The sequence below is a fragment of the Mixophyes fleayi genome, chromosome 2, assembly GCF_038048845.1.
Source record: "Mixophyes fleayi isolate aMixFle1 chromosome 2, aMixFle1.hap1, whole genome shotgun sequence".
Classification (NCBI taxonomy): Eukaryota; Metazoa; Chordata; class Amphibia; order Anura; family Limnodynastidae; genus Mixophyes; species Mixophyes fleayi.
The window spans coordinates 298411798-298434459 of NC_134403.1; the positions used below are offsets into that span (position 1 = coordinate 298411798).

At 37.3% G+C, this 22662-nt stretch overlaps 1 protein-coding gene across 1 annotated transcript in view; it reads left to right on the forward strand.

Annotated features, from left to right (window-relative positions):
* The window catches only part of ANOS1 (anosmin 1), a 174087-nt gene that overhangs the window by 123819 nt on the left and 27606 nt on the right, over positions 1–22662 (forward strand). The window contains exons 7-9 of the mRNA XM_075196468.1: positions 12831–13036; positions 13603–13747; positions 14853–14999. Coding sequence (XP_075052569.1) covers positions 12831–13036; positions 13603–13747; positions 14853–14999 — 498 coding nt within the window. The remainder of the gene's footprint in view (positions 1–12830; positions 13037–13602; positions 13748–14852; positions 15000–22662) is intronic.

Here is a 22662-nt window from a genome sequence, read left to right on the forward strand (position 1 = left end):
TATGTCAATCACCAAAGAATATAGCCAACTTTTTCAATTGAACATACTACAAACATACAGAATTAAAAATCCTGGAACTCCCTATACATATCATGGATAGCTAGGATAAGCACAATAAAACTGAGCATCCTTCAAAGATTGCTCTAGCTTTTCCAAACCATTCCCATGTTCATCCCAAAACAACTTTTTCAATCTTTCAAAACATACTGTAGTTAATTCATATTAGCCAGGTAATAAAACTATTATAAGTAGCAGGGGGTTAGGACTTCATGTAATTAGGAAATATTACCAAGGGGTTAGGACTTCATGTAATTAGGAAATATTACCAAGCCTCTCAGCTAAGCCCCTTAATCTTGTGGCACTCTTGCCCCAGGCTGAATAAATGGAATTAAATTATAAAATCTCACTTTAGATATGACTAGTTGGACTTTCTTCCCTGGATCCCAAAGAGTCTTCAACTGGCATAGGGCTAGGAAATCCTGACAACCAAACTGACAGTTACAGTCTAGGATGAAACTAACACTTATTTTAACCTAGTGTGATATCCCTCCCCACTCACCCCCCACACCCCCACGGGAAATCCTCTAGTTTTACTCTTTCCCTTGACTCAAAGCTGATATTAAAAAATAAAATCTGTACCTTAGGAGACTTTTTCTCCAGCTACCTTTGCTGAATTAAAGGACGAATGTGGACCTGCACAAACTAATTTGTTACAATATAAAGTTAGGAATTTCATTCAAATGCAGATGAAAGTATTAAAATGATGAAAGTTTAGCTTGGTTTGAGTTTATCTGTACATGCTCAGTATATTGCAGAGGTATGATATCCATACTCTACAGCTCAGTATTCTGCAGTGAGAAAAAAAGCACCTGAATTACATGAAACCCTATGAGAGTGAGCTCTAGACATCACACTAGAAGAGAACTGGGTACACATTAGCTAAAGCTAAAGTCTCAATTAACGGGGTGCTAAGTATACAGTAGACGGTATTTAGTACCATCTAGACTTCATTAGATGTACCCACAGACTTTGCTGGAGAAATTGCGGGAAAACTGGGATCTTTCTACAGGTTTGTTGGGAATGTCCCTTTATAGCTCAGTTCTGGCTCACAGCTATCAGTCTAATTTATCAAGTAACAGATGTTCAGGTCCCAGCTGACCCATAAGCCCTACTCCTCAATAGACCAATTAGATCAATAAACAAACATACAGATAGGCTGGGTACTTCCAAAATGACACAGCAAAACACTTGATTGCGAGGTAATGGAAGAAAATGGCAGACTGCGCCGTTAAAGCAAATCTAGTTTAGTTCCTTAAAGGAGTATTTGTCTTGCCTACTTAATTATAGAATACCTGCCTTCCATAGAATTTGAAACCCCTCTCTCTCAAGAGCTTCATAAATAAACCAATCAACCGCCTTTTTCCCATTGACCACTTCTCTTGCCCCACCCTTTTCCTAGTCTTGGATCCCTCTCTTCCCATCACCTCCCTGTATTTCACCCCCTATCTTTTATTTTACTGTTTCACACACTGTAATCCCCAAAAAATAAAAAATACTGAACAGAATCTCAGCCTTTTATATTTTGATGTACCGCACTGCCTAATATTTTGTAAGATATATATATATATATATATATATATATATATATATATATGTTATTTGTTGAATATTCTGGTTGTCAAGAAAACAATTGTACAACTGAGATGGTTTACAAATGGTAAGATGCAAAAAAACATTGGGTATTAGCATACAAGTATAGAACACCAGAACATTTCTTTTTGTACATGAAACATAGTGAGTGGGAAGGCAGGTACGGTAAGAAGAGGGGGAGGGAGGATTTAGAGCCAAGGACCATGAACTAGGGAGACCAGAACCAGAGAATGTAGAAATGTTATAAGTGCATTGAGGGTGAACATGCCAGAGTAAGGCAGCGTCATGGAGACCACGGAGGTATGGGTTATAGACTAGGCACTCTAGATACCTGAACTGCAGGTGAGGCTAAGTCTCTATATCCCAGGATTCCGCACAATTGGCTTTGGAATCGAAAAGCTCATCATGCAGTATCGTATAGATAATACAGAAATAGAAGTGGCTCAATCAATTTATAGGTTCATAGCAGGTTCTTGAAAGGGTGGGGTTATACTGAAAGGAACAAATACAGAGAAAAAAATCCCCCAGCACATGAGTATCGTATATGACATGTGTGAGGCATTCTGTTAAGCACAGAGGGTCTCAGATTGGGATAGGTCCCTACCAGATATTGTGTAAATTTAATATATGCAAATTGTATTTTGTGTGTATGGCAAAGTTCAGAGTTTGCCCTATTTGTTCACTTACCATTCTATTATTTTCATAAATACAGAGATTTAAATCACAAACATTGAGGAATCCTAGTATTAAAGTGAGGGTCGTACCTTTGGACTTGTGTTATATGAAATTGTCACCTGTATAAAATGAAATAATAAACAATATAATAAGATATCTCAAGCCTTTGCTATTGACTTAAATAAATATCAAACATATATACTCTCCCTGTAAAATGAAGATATTAAACTTGTTAACTTGCAACCACGACAAGAGACTCTCGCGTGACAAACTGAACTTTGTGTTCTGAATGTCATTTAGTCTGACAAGTTCCCTTTTTTCTCCTCTCAATTCCTTAATATTCTTCAATTATTCTCTGTGTTTTGGTTGCTTAACTGGAAATGACAGTTCACATTCTACAACTTGTATTTCTGGTTTCGCTTCAAAATATTTACGTAATAGATCTGGACACGACCTTTTTCGAATGGTATTTTCTTTATCATCTGTCTGAGAGGGAACAGGTAACAGAAATGATGTTTTACGTCATACACTACAGATAGCTGACAGGGAGATAAGAATAGATATCTTTTTTTTGTGCTGTCACTAAATATAACTTTCTCTCATATTCTCATGCTCCTCATATTATCTCACTGTATTTAGTCATTTGTATTTCACTGGTAATTGTGCACCCCAAATTTATGCTGCATTGCTCAACAAATCCTGCTAAGTGCTTTTAACTGCATAAATGGGTGATTGGTACCACTATCAGCACAGAGCCCTCCTCTCCAAATGTTGCAATGGAGCCCGGCGATGTAGCATTTCGCCCATTCAGACCAGAACACTACCATGAAAATGCGAATGTGGCTGGTATCTATAGCAGCCGGCAATGCTGCTTTGTTCTGTACTAGACATGTACTCTCCTTTGCCTGTACACACTATTCTATGGGGTAGATGCAATAAGTGTCAGAGAACCTAGTATGAAGTGTACCTGTGCAAAATACCAGCAATTATGCTACACAAATCTTTGCTTATTTTTACTTGCACTTCTGCAAGCAAAAATGAACAAAGACTTTAACCATAAACACTGGTGGAGCCACTTGTTGCGAGTTCTGCATAAGATACAGGCAAATACAACACAGTACTTCTGGCTAATTGAATCTGCCCCTATATATCTGTTTCAAAGTGTGTAAGATAAGGGAAACCCACTATCTATATATTTTAGTGTCTTGCCGTCTATGGACAAAATATCCTTGTTAGAAATATGTTGCCAGCTGGGTATAGTCCATTGGGGATTAGGGCACAGCATACACTACAACACAATGAAATGCTAACATTTTCTCATAGTCATCTCTTTGCGGTATTTAAAATACAGTAAGAGGAACCACAAATCTGGATGCAGTAATGTCAGGGACATTGTTTGTAAGGACTCTGGGCTGAGTGGGAAAGGAATTAAATGGCATTTAGCACACCAGCAACATAGCAAATTCTTATTTAATATTTTAAGGACAGCCAGATGTTTTGTAGGATAACCATTACATTTTTGCTGGTATATTTCCTACTATGATTTTGTTGTTGTTGTTGTTGCTGCTCTTTTAACCTATGAACAAAAGCAAATAACTCATAATAACACAAAGTAAATCTTGTTTTCAGGAAGCATTTAGCTTTACTCAGTTCAAGTAAAAGGCAGGTCAAATGTTATCATATATCAGCCACTTTCTGCCCATTATCTGCTCTCAAAGGCACCAGTTAACAATTAAACATGAAGGCAACAAAAGAATCAATATATACTTTACAAATGTACACTTATCAAGTTAATGTATCCACTGAGATGACAGTGTTGCAGATAGTAAAGATACAAATACAGCAGATACTTTGTTTGCCAAGCACAAGAACAATGATTAATACACAGTGTATGCTTTCCCATAATATACTCTTGATACACCCAAATTAACAGGACAGGTGGGTATAGGTTCCTCTACCTGTTTAAACTTCTTTGAATTCTAAATAGAAGTACGGGGTGAAGTTAATGTCATACTGATGTCCCTATTTTTTGTTTTAAATTAAGTGAACCATAACTAGAATGTAACAATCTTTAGCAGTCAGCTGTTATAAACACTAATGCCACACCAAACACAACATAACAGTTAAATCATGTTATTGTGCGTACTGAAAAAATTCAAAGTTTGAATAGTTCACATGAGTTGTGTGTGTGTGTGTGTGTGTGTGTGTGTGTGTATATGCTTTTTTTTTATTTAACGCTTTAATGATATTTGAAAACAACATCATCATCATCATCACCATTTATTTTTATAGCACCACTAATTCCGCAGCGCTGTACAGAGAGCTCACTCACATCAGTCCCTGCCCCATTGGAGCTTACAGTCTAAATTCCCTAACATACACACGTACACACACACACACACACACACACACATACAGAGACACAGACAGACTAGTGTCAATTTGATAGCAGCCAATTAACCTACCAGTATGTTTTTGGAGGATGGGAGGAAACTGGAGCACTAGGAGGAAATCCACACAAACACGGGGAGAACATACAAACTCCTCACAGATAAGGCAATGGTCGGGAATTGAACTCATGGCCCCAGTGCTGTAAGGCAGAAGGGCTAACCACTGCGCCACCGTGCTGCCAAGAAAGTTATTGCATCTAATGGCGTGGAAACCCCCGGCTGCATGGTTATATTCATCCCAATTGGCTGACAATATGACAGTAGTGACAATAGTCGTGTTTGAGTGGATTACATGACACTCACATACAATCATGGTAGCTCTCTTAGACCATGTAACCCAAGCTGTTGTTAAGTCCCTTTGCTAATCACAATTAACTTTATGAAACAGTCGGGCTTTTCCTTCCCTTAAATTTCTGGACTGCAATGCTTATCATATACCTCAGAAGTGTCCTAGATTGCTTGGGAGCAATGCCACTGTCTCAGATTATCTCTTAAAGATCCCATGCTATTCTAAAGTGCTCTTGGCGGTGTCCAGTGTCTACTCTTTATTGCATTTCTACCATTGATATTACTTGCTCACCACTTCCACAGAGAGGTCTTCAGTGCTGTTTTGACAATAGACTCATAGTGCTCACACACATTACAATCTGATCATTCAGCATTGCAGCCAAATGTTTGTATTAACGAGCTATTGGACCACACACATAGATGATTCACACTGTAGCCTGTACTTCCAGGTCAGAAAATGACCCCACGTGTTTTATTCTGCATGCATTGACAGTAACATTCCATGATAGATCATGGTCCTGTGATCCACTGGTTGGGGCTTTATTGGTCCTTAAGCTTCATAAAGCACACCTACAATGTGAACTTTTCTGTATTGCGTTGTCATAGTTAAATGCTTCTCTAAACAGATATTCTCAAAATAGCAGGGTGCTGCTTCAAAGTGTAATATTAGTCATATATAAATAAATGGCTACTTTTACTACCTCGTAAAAATGTGCATTTGGTGTGTAAAAGCATTGTTTTAACACTTTAACCCGGAAAATTGTACATCCAATGTGGAACAGCAAACATTTTGTAGATGTTTTGACAGAGCTTGTTAATACACTTCCCAATCCCAAAGTAAGCAAATACTTCACAGATTGCTGGAAAAGGCACTGTGTTTATATTTAGACCTCTTCCGTGCTTATGAGGATAGGCAAATAAACAATTTTGTTGAAAGATTTTCTCTCTCATAGCTGTTAATTTGCCTAATTGTTACTCAATTTGCGAGATAGATACGAGGCCATTTACTTTCTCTTAATGCAAAAATGTATATATTTGACAGATTTGTATACCTTTCCACATGACCACAGAAACATTGATAAACTAACAAGACTGTTGGTGAATAGGTAATTTTTCCTAGAGTCAGTAGCAGGTGCAAAGCACAAAAACGGTGGTGCCTTACTAATATTCGATGATAATAATAATAATAATAATAATAATAATTGGTGAAGAACTCTATTGTCCAAAATCCTCTGAGCCCTGTACTCCATGAACAAAAAATAAATACATTTATTTTACCGGCAATTAAATGATCATTGATGGTTTTTTTGTGACAAGGATATGGCAATGTGATAAGATAAAGAAACAAGGCAACCTGCCATCCCTGTAACTCTCCCATTCTAGGCCCTATTTTATTTGACCTTTACACCAATCCATTCCTGTACAAGCAGTCAGTTCTGCTTTTCCCCCAGATGAATGCTCAGTATTGACTATCACCATAAAACACAAAAAGCTGCTATCCGTTTTTTCTTTCTTCAGACATAAATCCCATGTTCAGAGCGATTTCATGGTTACATTGCTGTGTGCTTGTAAAATTAAAACAGACACCCACAGCCTTCAATAAAAATCTTTCTCTCCTCCTCTTGGGACTAATGATTTTTAATGTTGAGCAGCTGGCTTATGTGTGTCATTTGCTGAACACTGAGGAATCCTAAGGATATGTCTTTAATGGTTTAAGTGCTGGAAAGCTTGTCTTTAGCATCACTCCAAGGCTTCAAGGTTGCAGGTCAGAATAATAAAAGATAAGAATTTTGTTTTTGTTTTTTTAGACAAAATCTTCTAAATTGTACAGTACTCAGAACACTTATTAGAATCTGAAACTCTACAACAGCGATCAAATTACATTTAAATTTTTATAAGAACATGTATTGAACACTGTATAAAAATGTACATCCATATACTTGTGTTTTCTGTTATACTTATTACTTGCATTTTACCATAGACAATTATTTCTCCAAATAATTATTAGATGAAGTTAAATAATGTTTTCTTTAAAGACAGATCATTGGAGCTTACAGTCTAAATTCCCTAACACACACAGACACACGGGGAGAACATACAAACTCCACACAGATAAAGCCATGGTCGGGAATTGAACTCATGACCCCAGTGCTGTGAGGCAGAAGTGCTAACCACTTCGCCACCGTGCTGCCCAATCACAATCAGAGATATGACAGAATCTGAACAGATATATCAGCATTCCATAAGTACAAAAGGAACAGACAAACACTTGAATTAAATTTTCACTCAGATCAATAGTTTAAATGGGAAGGTAGAAAAGGGTGTTGTGTGGAAGAGGGAAGGATAAGGTTGATTAGGGTTTGGTATTAGTGATGGATGGCTAGGAAGCCATCCATTGAGTTAGATCAGGGTGCCAGTTTCTACAGATGACCAAATAAGCCATAGGGGGTTGTTCTCCTTCCAAGAAAGCGCAACTAGGAAGTTGGCTGCATTTCCAATGTCCCAGACAAACATGTTGGTATGTTTAGTAGCACCAAGGACTGAGAAGGACATAAGTAGATATTCTGGTGAGCTATGGACTTCTACTCCTGTAATGGTATGTACCAATCTCCTGACTTCCTGACTTCCACCCAGAAGGGTAGTAATTTGGGGTAATTCTACCAAATGTGCTTGAATGAGCCTAACTCGTTGCAGTGGCTCCAACATAAATTGAACGAGGTGGGGGAAAAGGAGTGTACGTTAGAAGGAACCAGATACCACCTTTAAAAGGAAGTATTGTGTGTCTATGCATGTTCATTTTAACCAAAAACCATGCACAATACGTTCAACATGTGGCATTGCTACATGCACTTGGCGGTTGCCTAATGCATACTTGCTATTCTGGAATCCTATTTTATGTTGTAATATTACCTTTTCTACCCTGATTGTGTTCTCCTGTTGCAATGAACAGTCACACTTGTGAACAAGCCTCCTTTTTCTGTCCTGCTTTTTTTTACTTTGTTCATTATGTGAACATCTGGTCACCTCAAACAAGAGAAGAAAAGCAAAACTGATTGATATTAGATAATTAAATACATAAAAAAGTTACTAAAATAATGTGTTTATAGACATGGAAATGTACATTCATGGGCAAAAGTTTTGAGAATGACACAAGTATTGGTTTTCACAAAGTTTGCTGCTTCAGTGTTTTAGACCTGTTTTGTCAGATGTTGCTATGGTATACTGAAATAAAATTACAAGCATTTCATAAGTGTCGAAGGCTTTTCTTGACAATTACATTAAATTTATGCAAAGAGTCAATATTTGCAGTGTTGACCCTTCTTTTTAAAGACCTCTGCAATTCCCCTGGCATGTTGTGAATCAGCTTCTGGGCCACATACTGACTGATGGTCACCCATTCTTGCCTAATCAATGCTTGGAGTTTGTCAGAATTTGTGGTTTTTGTTTGTCCTCCCGCCTCTTGAGGATTGACCACAAGTTCTCAATGGGATTAAGATCTGGGGAGTTCCTGGCCATGGACCCAAAATGTCGATGTTTTGATCCCGGAGTCACTTAGTTATCACTTTTGCCTTATGGCAAGGTGCTCCATCATGCTGGAAAAGGCATTGTTCATCACCAAACTTGGATGGTTGCGAGAAGCTACTCTTGGAGTATGTTTTGGTACCATTCTTTATTCTTGGTTGTGTTCTTAGGCAAAATTGTGAGTGAGCCCACTCCCTTGGCTGAGAAGCAACCCCACGCATGAATGGTCTCAGGATGCTCTATTGTTGGCATGACACAGGACTGATGGTAGCGCTCACCTTTCCTTCTCCAGACAAGCGTTTTTCCAGATGTCCAGATCTGAAAGGGGATTCATCAGAGAAAATGACTTTACCCCAGTCCTCAGCAGTCCAATCCTTGTACCTTTTGAGGAATATCAGTCTGTCCCTGATGTTTTTCCTGGAGAGAAGTGGCTTCTTTTTTGGCACCAGGCCATCCTCCAAAAGTCTCACTGTGCGTGCAGATGCACTCACACCTGCCTGCTGCCATTCCTGAGCAAGCTCTGCACTGCTGATGCCCCAATCCCGCAGCTGCTTCAATTTTAGGGGATGGTCCTGGCACTTGCTAGATGTTTTTGGGCGCTCTGAAACCTTCTCCACAACTATTGAACCTCTCTCCTTGAAGTTCTTGATGATTTGATAAATGATTGATTTAAGTGCAATCTTCCTAGCAGCAATATCCTTGCTTGTGAAGCCCTTTTTGTGCAAAGCAATGATGACTGCACGTATTTCCTTCCAGGTAACCATGGTTAACAGAGGAAGAACAATGATTTTAAGCACTGTACCCTTCCAGTCAGTTATTCTAACTCATTCAGCATTACAGAGTGATCTTCAGCCTTGTCCTTGTCAACACTCTCACCTGTGTTAACGAGAGAATCACTGACCTGATGTCAGCTGGTTCTTTTGTGGCAGGGCTGAAATTCAGTGTAAATGTTGTTTTTAGGAAAAAGTTAATTTTCATGGCAAAGAGGGACTTTGAAATTAATTGCAATTCATTTGATCACTCTTCATGACATTCTGGAGCAACGGTGGCCAACCTTTGGCTCTATAGCTCTTTGAGCTTTGAAATGTTGCTCCTGGCCAGGGGCATCAAACAAGTATAGTGTTCCAGGCAGGGGCAGATTCTAAAACATTCAGCTGCTCAACTGACAAAGAGCAACCATATCTTGTAGCCTCCTCTGTACAATGCAGGGAGATTGCAGTGTCACAGATGTTCAAGTCAGGGAAGGAGGCAGTGGCGCACGCAGGGAGGGTTTTGAGTCTCTAGAAACCCCCCCCCCTGCGCTAACTAAGTGGCCACTGTCCTATACAGCAGCCGCGGCGCTGTCAAAGAAGCATCCGCGGCGGTGCTGTATTGTATACAGCACCGCCGCAGACGCTTCTTAGACAGCGCCGCCGAAACGGAGCTGCTGCGCATGCGCAGCAGCTCTCTTTTCGTGTTTTTTTTTTCTTCGGTCGGCGGGTAGAAACCCCCGCCCCCCGACAATCCTCCGTGCGCCCCTGGGAGGAGAGAGTGTAGTGTGCTCTGCAGGGTGGGAGAGGTAAATAGGGGGCATGTAAGATCTGAGGGCATGTAAAGAGACTAATGGGCATGTAAGGAGATGTGATGGCATTTGGGCAGATCTGATGAATGTGTGGATGTCTGTTGACATGTGGGGAGGTTTGATTGGCATGTATGGAGCATGTAGGGAGGTCTGATGAGCTTTTCTGGGCATGTAGGGAGATTTGATGGCAGTGGCGGAACTACCGTTGGTACGGTAGGTGCAGAGGGTTAGGGCCCCAGTTCCATCTTCCCCGCCTCCCTGCACCAGGCCCACAGCTTGCTAGTTCCACCTCTGTTTGGTGGCATGTGGAGAGTACAGAGGGGCATATACCCAGAGGTCTGAGGGATTGTTTATGCAGTAGCAGTGTGAGCTACTGTGAAGAGACTATAAGTAACCCTTTGAACCCTCATCCACTGGACACAGCAGAGAGGTAAGACCTGTGCAGTACAGAGCTGTGCTGATTTGATGATTATTCTGAACATTTTGTTAAAGTGTTGGATATTTTCTTTTTCACTTAGAAAGATATTGTAATTTCTGTTATATTTTAAATGTATGTGTGTAAGGTTTGTATGAGCATGTTTATACTGGGTATATGTATATGCACACACATATAAAAGTTAAAGTTGGCTCTATGCGGCACCTATAGATATTTTTTGGCTCTTGGTCTTTGACTGGTTGGCCACCCTTGATCTGGAGTATATGCAAATTGTCATCATAAAAACTGAGGCAGCAGACTTTGTGAAAAATAAAATCTGTGTCATTCTCAAAACTTTTGGCCATGACTGTAAAATTGATAGATAGATAGATTGACCCATAGATATTTGCAAAAAGCTATAAGAGAAATACATATATATGAAGCCAGAGCATGTGCAGTTTGGACTGATCGTTCTAGAACTCCCCCAAATCTTGCTGTATAACCTCACAATTTAATTTTATTCCTCTGGATAGATAGATCTGACATTTGAAGCATGTGAAATTTAAAGAACATTTGTCTCCTACAGACAGAGTAGTTGCAGTCATTTTGTAGGCTGAGCCCAAAATCTTACGTATGCAGTCAATCATTTCAGCGTGGAAAGAAAAAAATAATTTAACAGATTCCAAATCACGTTTGCATAATATTAGTTAATTTATAAATGAATTTAGCCCACTTATAGTGATTTTTTTCCATGAGTTAGTAATAGAATGCACAGTTTCAGCATTCTATTTATACCTTAGACAGAATAATTGCCTTCTCTAGTCATCTAATTTTTACTGTGAATCTTTTTTTATTTTTCGTTTCCTTATTTTTAACATCTGTTATTCAGTGAATAAGAACTACTGTTCCTTTCAGCGTGATAATGGAAGATTACTTCAAACAAAGACTGGGGATTCTACTTATTATGTTGATTATTTGACTAATGCAGTGAGTGTGGAAATGTATTAAATAGCTATTTTAGCACTGCAAAAACATCCAGGTGCATTCTGAAGTTAAAAGAATGCCTGACCTCATTTTGTTAAATGCTTTTAAGTTCTGTCTCTTTTTGTTCTCGATCTATGAGTGACGCTCCACTTGACCTGCTATTTTTGTACTCAGCGAGGCTCATGTGAAATACATTTCTGTGACTGTATTGTGACATATATCAAATTGAGCAGAAACGCATTCTAAAAACAGCTTAGCATACAGTATAAAATAACACAACAGTAGACTAAAAAAAAAAAAATCACACCTAGCAAAAATAGACTTTATGCCTGATGTGTATTTCAGAAGGTGAACATTAACAATGACAGTGATTTACAGAGCAGTTCTATTAAATTGATAATGTATTATTGTTTTCAAGCATCATGTGTGATTTTCTATAGATATGTATTTTAACAGGTTATCTCAGTTTCATGATGTTATTCACATTGTTGTCAATGAAAACTGTTGTGTTGTAGGTGGATGTGAAAAAAAATGGGCGGTACATACTAATGTCATTTTAATGAAAAATTCACATGATGTAAATCAAATAATGAGGCTTAACGTCAATAACAGCCATAAGTTAAAATATTAAGCCTAACAGTTTATGTTTTCCTTAAATAAATGATGAATATAAATATAGATTATTGTGTATGTAGACTATTCGGGTGACTTTACATGTTGTAAGTTCACAAACTGCACTGTACCAAACTTAATTTATTCATAGTTTGGAAAACATTACCCACTGCTGAAGTGGCAGGGGTATCTGAGGACCAGCTACCTCTGGATTATACGCACATAATTGCAGTTCACATCCTTAATAAATTGGGCCCATGATGTCCAAATAACAGAATAAATAAGAATAGATTCATATAAATATTTTACTTTACTTGGGAACTAAAATTTAATATTGGCCCATCAAGCTTCAGTTCACATGGGTATCCTGGCTTTTCATTTAAAATTATGGGAGCCCTAAGAATAAGCAGTTAACAGTAGGAATCCTCTATTTAGATTATTCCCATCCTACCTGACATGTCATTTTTCACAACTATAGAAGTTACATAAATAAAACATGGACATTCTCAGCAGCCAGCAATAACAGTGCCAAGATCAAAAAAGACCAATCAAGGTGGTGCTCTATATTTTTTTTTCTAAAAGGTCAGATTTGCCCTTATTAACTTTGGAAAATAAATAAATAAATATCTCTAACATAAAAATGTAAAACCCCCAAATCCACTTTCTTTTCTAGATCCATCAGCTCCGCCAGCACCAACAAACCTCAAAATTGCCAATTCAACCACAAGCAATGATGGCACCATGGCTGTACGGGTTACATGGGATCTCCCAGAAGAACCTGACATTCCAGTACACCATTATAAAGTGTTTTGGAGCTGGACATCCCATGGCAAATCTATTGTTCCTGCAAAGAAAAAGCGTAGAAAGACAACAGAAGGGGTGAATAAATAGATTTTTTTTATTAGCACTTATTTGTTATTTGTTTTATATTCATACCATGTACCTCGTCATCAGTTGTCCACATATTAAGATATTGACATTCAGCATGATAGCCGAACTACCAGATATTTGTCCATTATCACCACACATGTGGGTTTCCATTTTGGATAGATCTACTCGTTTGGAGGTCATTTTGAATGGTCAGGTCACATAATTTTGGCCAGTGTGGTCTACACTGGCCAAGTAAGTTGATAAAACTGGCAAATGTTTTGCCAGCTTTAGTATAGTCCAAGAACTAGATTTACTAAGCTGCGGGTTTGAAAAAGTGGGGATGTTGCCTATAGCAACCAATCAGATCCTAGCTGTCATTTTGTAGAAGGTATTAACTAAATGAAAGATATAATCTGATTAGTTGCTATAAGCAACATCCCCACTTTTTCAAACCCGCAGCTTAGTAAATCTAGCCCCAAATGTTTTATGAAAAATCTAATACTATATGACTGACATGAAATGCAAGATAAGATATGTATCATGGATATAACTATGTATATAATTTTACATTTCAGAACCAAAACTATGTGATGTTAGAAGGATTACAGCAAAACAGCAATTATATGGTAGATATTCAGGCCATTACATACTGGGGACAGGTTCGTTTGAAAAGTGCAAAGGTCTCGCTATACTTTTCCTCTGGGCCAACAAGTTCATCTAGTAAGTACATGTGTGTGTAATCGTGCTATACATCACAGAAATAAGTTTGCAGTTGTTATCAAATATCTATAATATAAAATTAGTTATTCAGAGAAAAGCAGCAATCAAACTTATCTTAGGTACATAAAGGAGTGCAGAGGTATAAAATATGGGCTATCACGTTAGGGCCATAGATTTTCATAAATGTTCTACTTGGTCCATGATCATGAACCACAAAACTCAGCGAGACTCATTTTCTGAGTGTAGTTTATAATAGAATATCAAGAACATTTGTCAGATCTTCATTTAAGCTAATATGTACATTGAAACAGATGATTGTCAACCATCAACATATTGCACCACTGGTATTGCACAGAAAAGAAAATGGATAAAGTGTTCCCTGTATTTCCTTGTTTGCAAGCTTTTTGGTGAGATGCCCGGTGGTCCTTCCCAAACGTATTCCCTATCTGGGTAGAACTCTATTTAGTAGAAGTAGATTGAGATCGGAGGCTCAATATCTGGTTTGTGGTAACTGACATTAGATGCATAACTGTCATAATAAGGGGTAGGGTACAAAATAGCGACGCAGCTAATGCAGACACTTACATTATGCAGATGGGTTAACAATGTTGTCAGTGTGATTGATGACATTGACAGTGTCGCCAATCACAATGCCGACAGTAAAAGACCAATGTCGCCAGTTTCGGGGTATAGCCGCTGTACCAGGTGACATTGGTCTCTTAATATCAGCATTGTGATGGGTGACATTGTAAATGTCGCCAATCGCACTGACGACATTGTTAACCTGTCTGCATAATGTAAGTGTTGGCATTTAGCATGTTGGCGGGTTAAGTGCCAACATTAGCTCCCTCAGAATTATGGCCGCCAGCGATAATAAGTGGATGGGCAGATATGCCCTGACAACTACATATCTCCTGATTAGGAACATGGTCCTGAAAGTTTTCTTTCTTTTTTATTAAGCCTTGTACTCTCACTTAACTAGTTCAATGGTCTAATGCTGTTCAATATTATTTAAAACAATTCACAGTAAATTCATGTAAATATAGTTTTCTAGCTAAAAAAAAGATGCAGGTTCGTTTCTAATAATTATTTTCATTATTTTCAGAGGATCAAATAACAAAAGTCAGCAAAATGAAGACTGATATTCTAGTGCCACCTCAAAGAAAGCTTACGGGTCACATGCTTGAAATTGGAGCTCCATTCTACCAGGATAATCAGCTTCAGGTTAAAGTTTACTGGAAAAAGACAGAAGGTGAATACAGTTTATTTTTATAGTACCTGATTTTTCTATGCATCTCTGTTATACATATGAACATGTCAATGTGCACAGATAAAAGACTTTCTGTGCAGTAATGATACAAAGAATGGGAGCTGGGAAAGTTGCCAACATTTCCCATTCTGTCCACCAGTTAAGTAGTTAGTAGCTGTAGTAATTATGGGACTGAATCACCCCTATATCATTGAAAAGCTCAAAGAGCTAGTCCCACTCTCTGCTTCATGTTTAGACTTTTTCATACAAAGTAGCGCAAATTCTGTTTGCCAGTATGCAAAACGTATGTTATAATGCAGACTATAATATAACACAAACCTTATCCTGGTAGTTGATATATAAGACAGACCATATTCTGGTGGCAGGTATATAAACCAGAGCTGATTCTTAAGTCTAGTATAGAAAGCAGAGGCGAGTTTTATGTCTGGTGTACAATATATAGTCAAAGCTGGATGCTACGTAACTAGTGTACAGTTTAGACCCATTTCTTAAATGGCTAACTGGTAGTTAGTGTTAAAAACAGACCACCTGTTCCTAGTAGCTAATGTACAATACAGAGTATTTTTTGGTACTGGACAGCCAGTGGATTGACGTAATTCCTGCTTCCCCAACATTCTAGCCCTATTTCTTTGAGTTCTTATATTTATCTATATGTGGGAGCTATAATTTTGCTTGCAAGAAAAAAAACTTTATAACTTCTATAGGGTTTGTTGATAATATGCAATTCTGGAAAAATGTCATCCTAAACCAGTGGATCCCAAACATTCTCAGTTAGAGGCACCCTTAGGGTCTCCATAAGTTGCTCAAGGCACCCCTAAGTCAAAATAATTACCAAATAGTTCCCCACCTGGCATACCACTGGCCCTGGCCGCGGCACCCATGTGAAATCATCGTGGCACCCCAGAGAGCCACGGCGCACAGTTTAGGAACCACTGTCCTAAACATTTATAAAGGTCAAACATATATATATATGCTAGAGCGTAGTTTTACAGTGAAACAGGCCATTTTGCAGAGAAACAATGTTGTGGCAATATACTCCTTTGCTTTAAAATCCATGTGTATAGTGCCATACATACAAAAATAAATAATTAAAAATGAGCATTTTGTCCCTGTTCCTAAATCTTCAATCTGCCCCAGTGTTAGAAAGCCTGGGCTTCCATTATAACAGGAAGACCATGGGCATGGCCTTCCTATGCTTTAGTTAAAACCAAATTCAAGCTAGTCAGTTCAAGGCTGGTTCTCCAAGGGAACGAAAAAAGACAGTGTGCCCTAACACCCATAGACTGTGGGGTCCGGGGTAATTAAAAAGTCTCCCCTGAAATGACAAATTTGCCATCCTACTGGTCGAATTATAATGAGCAAGGGTTCCTAGGACCTAAAAGTGTAAAAAAATACACTTTCATAATTTTAAAATAAAATTTAATTGAATTAACAACTCTTCAAACCCCTTATTAGACACTTTATTAAATAAAAAAGTAATCTCTGCATATTTAAATTTTTTTATTATACAGTGCACTATGTATGGGAAGTTTTTGTCCCAGCTAAATAAAAATGATAAGGGAATCATAGGGGAATTCTGGGTGCTGGACAACTTAAATCCCAATTCCACCCGTGAAACATTAAATATTTTGTAGAACCGTTTTGAAAATGTAACTTTTTTCAACCATTTTGTATATTAAAAATGTAACTAGATCAATATTTTGCAGGCATTAGTATTTATTAGTAAGTGGTTACTGTAACGTCAAATATGAAGTTCTGGATATGCCCTAAAAAAGTCACATTTTAAATTGAAAAAGAAATATTGAAAGTGCATTCTCAGTTCAACCATGTGGACATTGGAATTTTCTACTTTTAGGATTATTTCTTTAAATAGGATTAGTAAATTTAATTCAGTGTCAACTTTTTTTGTGCATAGTGCATTTTATAAATTAAATGGTCCCATAGGTGAAAGATTAATTAGTTTAATATATGGTACACGCTGACACAAAAAATAAAAAATTACATTTGCACAGGGACAGAGAAAACTATAGAAAGACCTAATGGAAAAAATGCAGTTCTTTTTTTTAATCAAAATTCATATTTTATTTATTAAAATTCATATTTTATTTATTAAAATTCATATTTTTAATAGAAAGTTACCAATACATCCATACTAAAAAAGACATAAGAAAGTTAACACATATGTGAGAGATTTATGTTACCTACACACTGGAGTTAAAATGATGCATAAACATGTGTTTTCTAACACTAGTGAGGCGCATGTATATGCCAAAATAAACATGAGACCCTGGATTTTTACATGTCATTGTGTTGCACTGTAGTGCATTATTTTGAACATTTTCCATTTCGCAGAACCTGGCAGGTGAAACCGTACATTAATCTCAATTGGAGTCTTTTATAAACCCAATGACATGTGGTTCAGATGAGTTTACATATGCAATTTCACATGCTTTTGCTTGACAAAAATAGCAAAGTCCTGTTTTGCCATAAACATAGGTTTACAAAACACAGATTGATGCAGTTGTAAATGTCAAGTGCATATATAAAAGCAACACTGTTTATACATGCATATTAACATGTATTTAAAAATGCATGACAAACATAAGTGTGTACATACCTTAAAAGAGATTGAATATTGGTTCTCCAATCGCAGGTGTGTGAGATAAAAATATTTTTTTCATGTGCTGAAGGGAAAATAGGAAAATGGCATCAGAAAAAACTTGCATTACCCACTAGGAGAAGAAAGTAATATAGTTTGAACAGGAGAAAAATAGTTTGAAGAGATACCTCATACTCTTTTTTTTTTAGCGGATGGTTTAATGTTTTGTGAAAGCCTATAGGAGTGCCTGTTCCCAAATATGAAACTTTGTTGTGGTTTTATAGTGCGGGCAAACACCTTCTGTTGGGCAATGAGTCTGATTATTATTCTGCCTGGTGCAACTACAGCTAAGGCATAGAAAGCGATTCCAGGTGCCATGTGCCCCACCGGGCACCCCCAGCGCACCTGCACAGAATTTTTTTTTTTTTGGTATGGGCTCTAAACAAAGCAGGTATTGAAACAGGCACGTGGGTATGGAAGAGTGATAAGGGGCTTCAGAGCTCATGCATTGTCTCTGGGCAGGGGCACTGGAGATCCCAGGACCTGCCCTTGTGCACCATATAGTACACACAATATTTGTCAAAAAGAAGATACAAATATGGGCAATTAATATCTACCAAACCTGGATCTTCCCATACATGCTTCTAGCTAGGCTATGGTTTTATGAGACCAAAAGGTTGAAGTCACAGTCAAGTGTTGAGAATGCACATTCAATTCCTAAAGAATTGGAGATTATTCTTTTGGAAGAAAAGTCTTGTATCTCAATCGTAACTGTTCAAATATATACAACAGTATTCCAGGAACTTTATTCAATTCAGAATGTTCAACTATAGTTAAATTATAGTCATACATTGTTTGGATACATTTGTTTATTCTCGATAATTTAGTCTACTGATTTTATGTAACCACTTATCAAAAATATTATTAAATATTAAAATATATTTTGTTGGATTCAGTACCCCACTGTGAAGGAGACTAAGGTTAACTGTGACCTGCTGATTTCTGAATTAGTTCTGAACAGGGTCATCTTGCATCATACAACAACACTACACTAAGGGGGAATTCAATTAGACGCAAGGTGCTTGAGTCATTAAGGAAACTAAGGTAAAAAAAGAAGTACATTTTCTGCAGGACAAACCATGTTACAATGCAAGGGGTGCAAATTAGTGTATTATTATTTTGCACATAAGTTAAATACTGGCTGTTTTTTTCATCCAGCACACAAATACTATAGCTATAGATAGCTTTATTTTACACTGAAATTTAAAGTTGATCTAGGACGTTCCCTACCACAAATGTAAATCACTCCCCACATTTTAAATTTACCTCGGAGGGGCATGCAACCCAGGTGCAAAGTTACTCCTTTTTTATGCTTTGCTCTCCTTAATGACTCTGCATTCAGGTGTCTCTGGAAGGTCCACAAGTCACCTCAAGGCAGAGATTTGACAGAAATCTCTACTCATTTTTCCTCATACCCCATAGAGATGCAAGGGGAAATAAGTTAATAATAAGTGATCTTTACCGTAATCGCCAGCAATGTGCAGATCGCGTTGTTCACGCGCCACATTGTCGGCATTTGAATCTCTCCCTTAAAGTGCTGTTTCTCTAACAACCAATCAGATTCTACTGTAACTGTAATTTCTGTAGCAGTTTCGAAAATTAAAATGAACATCAGATTGGTTGCTGTGGGTCCCAAGAAATTTGTTTATGTTTTTTTGATTATTCGATATATTTCTTTCATTGAGCGGATGCAATTTGAAGTATTTTAAGTTCTACCAATACCAGCACCATTTGTGGTGCATGCATGTTATATATTGCTTCCCAACAACAATATATATTCTTCCAATTTTATTGTCGAAATCCAATATTTTTATTGGTTATAAAGTTGAAATTGCCTCTGTGTAAACCGTAATATAAATTAATTTAAAGGATGGACAGTTTTCTTTCAAGAATCGGTAAACCCTCTAAAAATATGTTTTTTTCATCCCGGTCATTATAAATGCATTCCTGCTATTTGTATGTAGGGTTTCAAATTAAATAAAAGCCCCGCTGGGTAACACCAGTAAAATAAAGAGTTCATCTTTTGCTTGGCAGCATAGCTTAAATGTGTAGAGTAGGCTGCATGGACTGGAATGACACCCCGTTTATGCATTTCATAACAAAAGGGGGGGGCAGAGATCATATCTGCTGCTGGGGTAAGAATATTACCCCAGTGGAACCACTGCACAATAAGGGGGGGGGGGAGAGGGGCAGGGATGTATCAGAGGTTTTTCACAGAAATTGTATTTAGGGAAGGTTTATAGGTCCTTTAAATTCTCCAACTAGGTTATATACCTAATGCATTCATTTTTCCTCTGCCAGCATTGAATTGTCCAGCCATGCATCAAAAATTCCCCTTCAGACATAGCAGCTTTTTCAAAGTGAGGGCTGTAGTGTTAGATCATGTGAAATAGTAAGGAGATTAATAGGGTGTCCTTATATTATTTGAAATAGCTTCCTTAAGAAAAATATTCAAACAAAATATATATTGACATTGATGTGTATTCATCTCACTGACTCATTTGTATTTGAAATTGTTTTGACATATCTGAAGTTTATGTATTTTGAAATGGCCTTTACGGCAGTAATATTTAGAATATACATGGATCACTAAACTTAACTCCAACTGCTTGTAAAACCTTTAAAATCGTCTCAGTGATTTTTCCATCTACAGTGGACTCACATTTTAATTAAAAAGTAAATGGGTTCTTAACTAAATACTAACTGAAATTGCTAAAACTTTGAAAGTTGGCTGATATTTATATTAATAAAACCTTACATTTCTTTTTTACTGTCATGTGATGATGATGATTACGATAATATCATGGACTGCAAAGTAGAGAGTAGCCCTTTGGCCTCCTTCTGCACACCTTTACTTTCTTTCTGTTCTCACTATCACATTTTTTTTCTTAAACATTTGATTCCTTATTGTTGAATTAGGTAGGGTACCATACTGAATAACAATGTGTATATCCCCTGTATCTATTTTAATTGCCACATTCTCTCTGACCCAATGTGAATGCTGGGAGTTACTATTATTGTATAGATGACATAATCAGGAATAATCGGGTCAATTTCTGGAAATACCATAAATCCCAGTTTTAGGGCAACATAAATGCAGGAAAAGTCATTATTTACTTATTTTATACTTATTTGAACTTCTGGGGGTAAATTTATCAAACTGCTGGTTTGAAAAAGTATAGCTGTTACCTATAACATCTAATCAGATTCTAGCTGTCATTTTGTAGAATGTACTAATAAATGATAATTACAATCTGATTGGTTGCTATAGGTAACACCTCCAATTTTTCAAACCCGCAGCTTGATAAATTTCCTCCCTGGAGTGTGCTGGGGGTCACGTGACTGCCAGCATAAAGAATCCATGTTAAGATCTAATTAATAGAAAAATACATATATTTAGTTATGTTATATTAATGGGATAAGGTAGAGGTGGGGCTGTGAAACTCTGCAGTGATGGCTGGGAAGGGAAGTAACACAGCAAATGTGTACCAGAAAATGTAAATCCGGGCAGAAAAACAAATCAATTACTGATGCATTATTAAAATAAAATATATCCAGTTTGATAATTTACCAATAAAATTAAAACCATTACAACCTTGCAATGCAACACTGTATATAATAGGGTTTTTAATGGATCTATTGTTTTGTAAAGTTTTTGTTCACAAGCTGTTTATTCACCTATACAAATTTCTTATTAAAAGCTATTCATTGAGTGAAAAAAGAAAGGATGTTAAACAAGTGAGCTGAAGCGTTAAACCAAGCAAAGCACATCACTTTCAATGAATGGTTATGCTAGAAAAATATTACTTTTCAAAGACAAGCACATTAAGCCACCTGAATATCAATGGTATTTCTTGATACAATACAACTTTGTTCTTCTTCCCTTACACTATATGGAAGTACAGTGCGATGATCGTATGATTTACGTCTTCCTATCTCTTCCTTCTTGTTTCAAAAAAGCTTAAGGATAGCAGCAAAGAACCAAGCATTCCTGTCTGATTAAATGGATTAGCAACAGACTAGAACTAATCACTGTGACCAATTCTTAATTCAGCCAATGTGCATCATGTTGTGCCCCATTTTCCTTAAGGCACTTGTAAAAGAATGTCATTTGTATCTCTTCTGTCAATTAACTTTGCTTTGAGCCTTATTTATACAGATGTGCCCTGGATTTTTTTTGTCTTGCTTCTTTACCTTGTACATGGCAAAAAGAAGGAATTTTAAATATTCATCTTTTTTTTGTATTTTATGTGTGAAGATAATATAAATGGTTTTTGGAATGTAAATAGTAATCATCTGTGTAATGCAAACTACACATTGCCTGTAATTTAATATTTACCGAACAAATTGTACATTTCCTCCCTTGATTTCCCGTAGATGTTATTGGAGCTCTTAAGCTTTAACCACTGATTAGGCAGAAGATTTGTTCTCGGGTCTAGATTTAAAGTTTTTGCCATACTTAGCCATGTTTGTTGTGTCACTCCCCAGCCATCACTGCAGAGATCCATGACTCTACCGCCACTATTTCCCATCAATATATGTACTATATGTAACCTTCCAATAATTATTTATTAGCATGGATGGCCTGCAAGCATGTAGGTCCCAAAACACATATTCTAACAGAAGTAAAAACATATAAAATACGTGCAAAAAGTTTGGTGTTCAACTTAAAGTTCTTGAGCTCTTATTTAATGCATATTTGCAAAGTTAAAGAACTTGTCCCAAATTCTTTTTCCAACTTCCAGCCATTCTTTGTAGCTCTGAAAGAGTTATCCTCCCTTCCCAAAAACCCCTCCTCCAGTGATTGTAGGAGGAAGTGCTGGGTGACATGTGTCACTGTGTGCTTCCTCCAGCTGTCATTGTAGGAGTAAAGCAGCACCAAGGTACTGAGATGCTGGGTTTGGAGAAAAGGCTGCAGATCTTGGAGACAAGGTTATATCTATGTCTAAGCTGTCCCTATAACTATAACTCATACCACACTAAGTA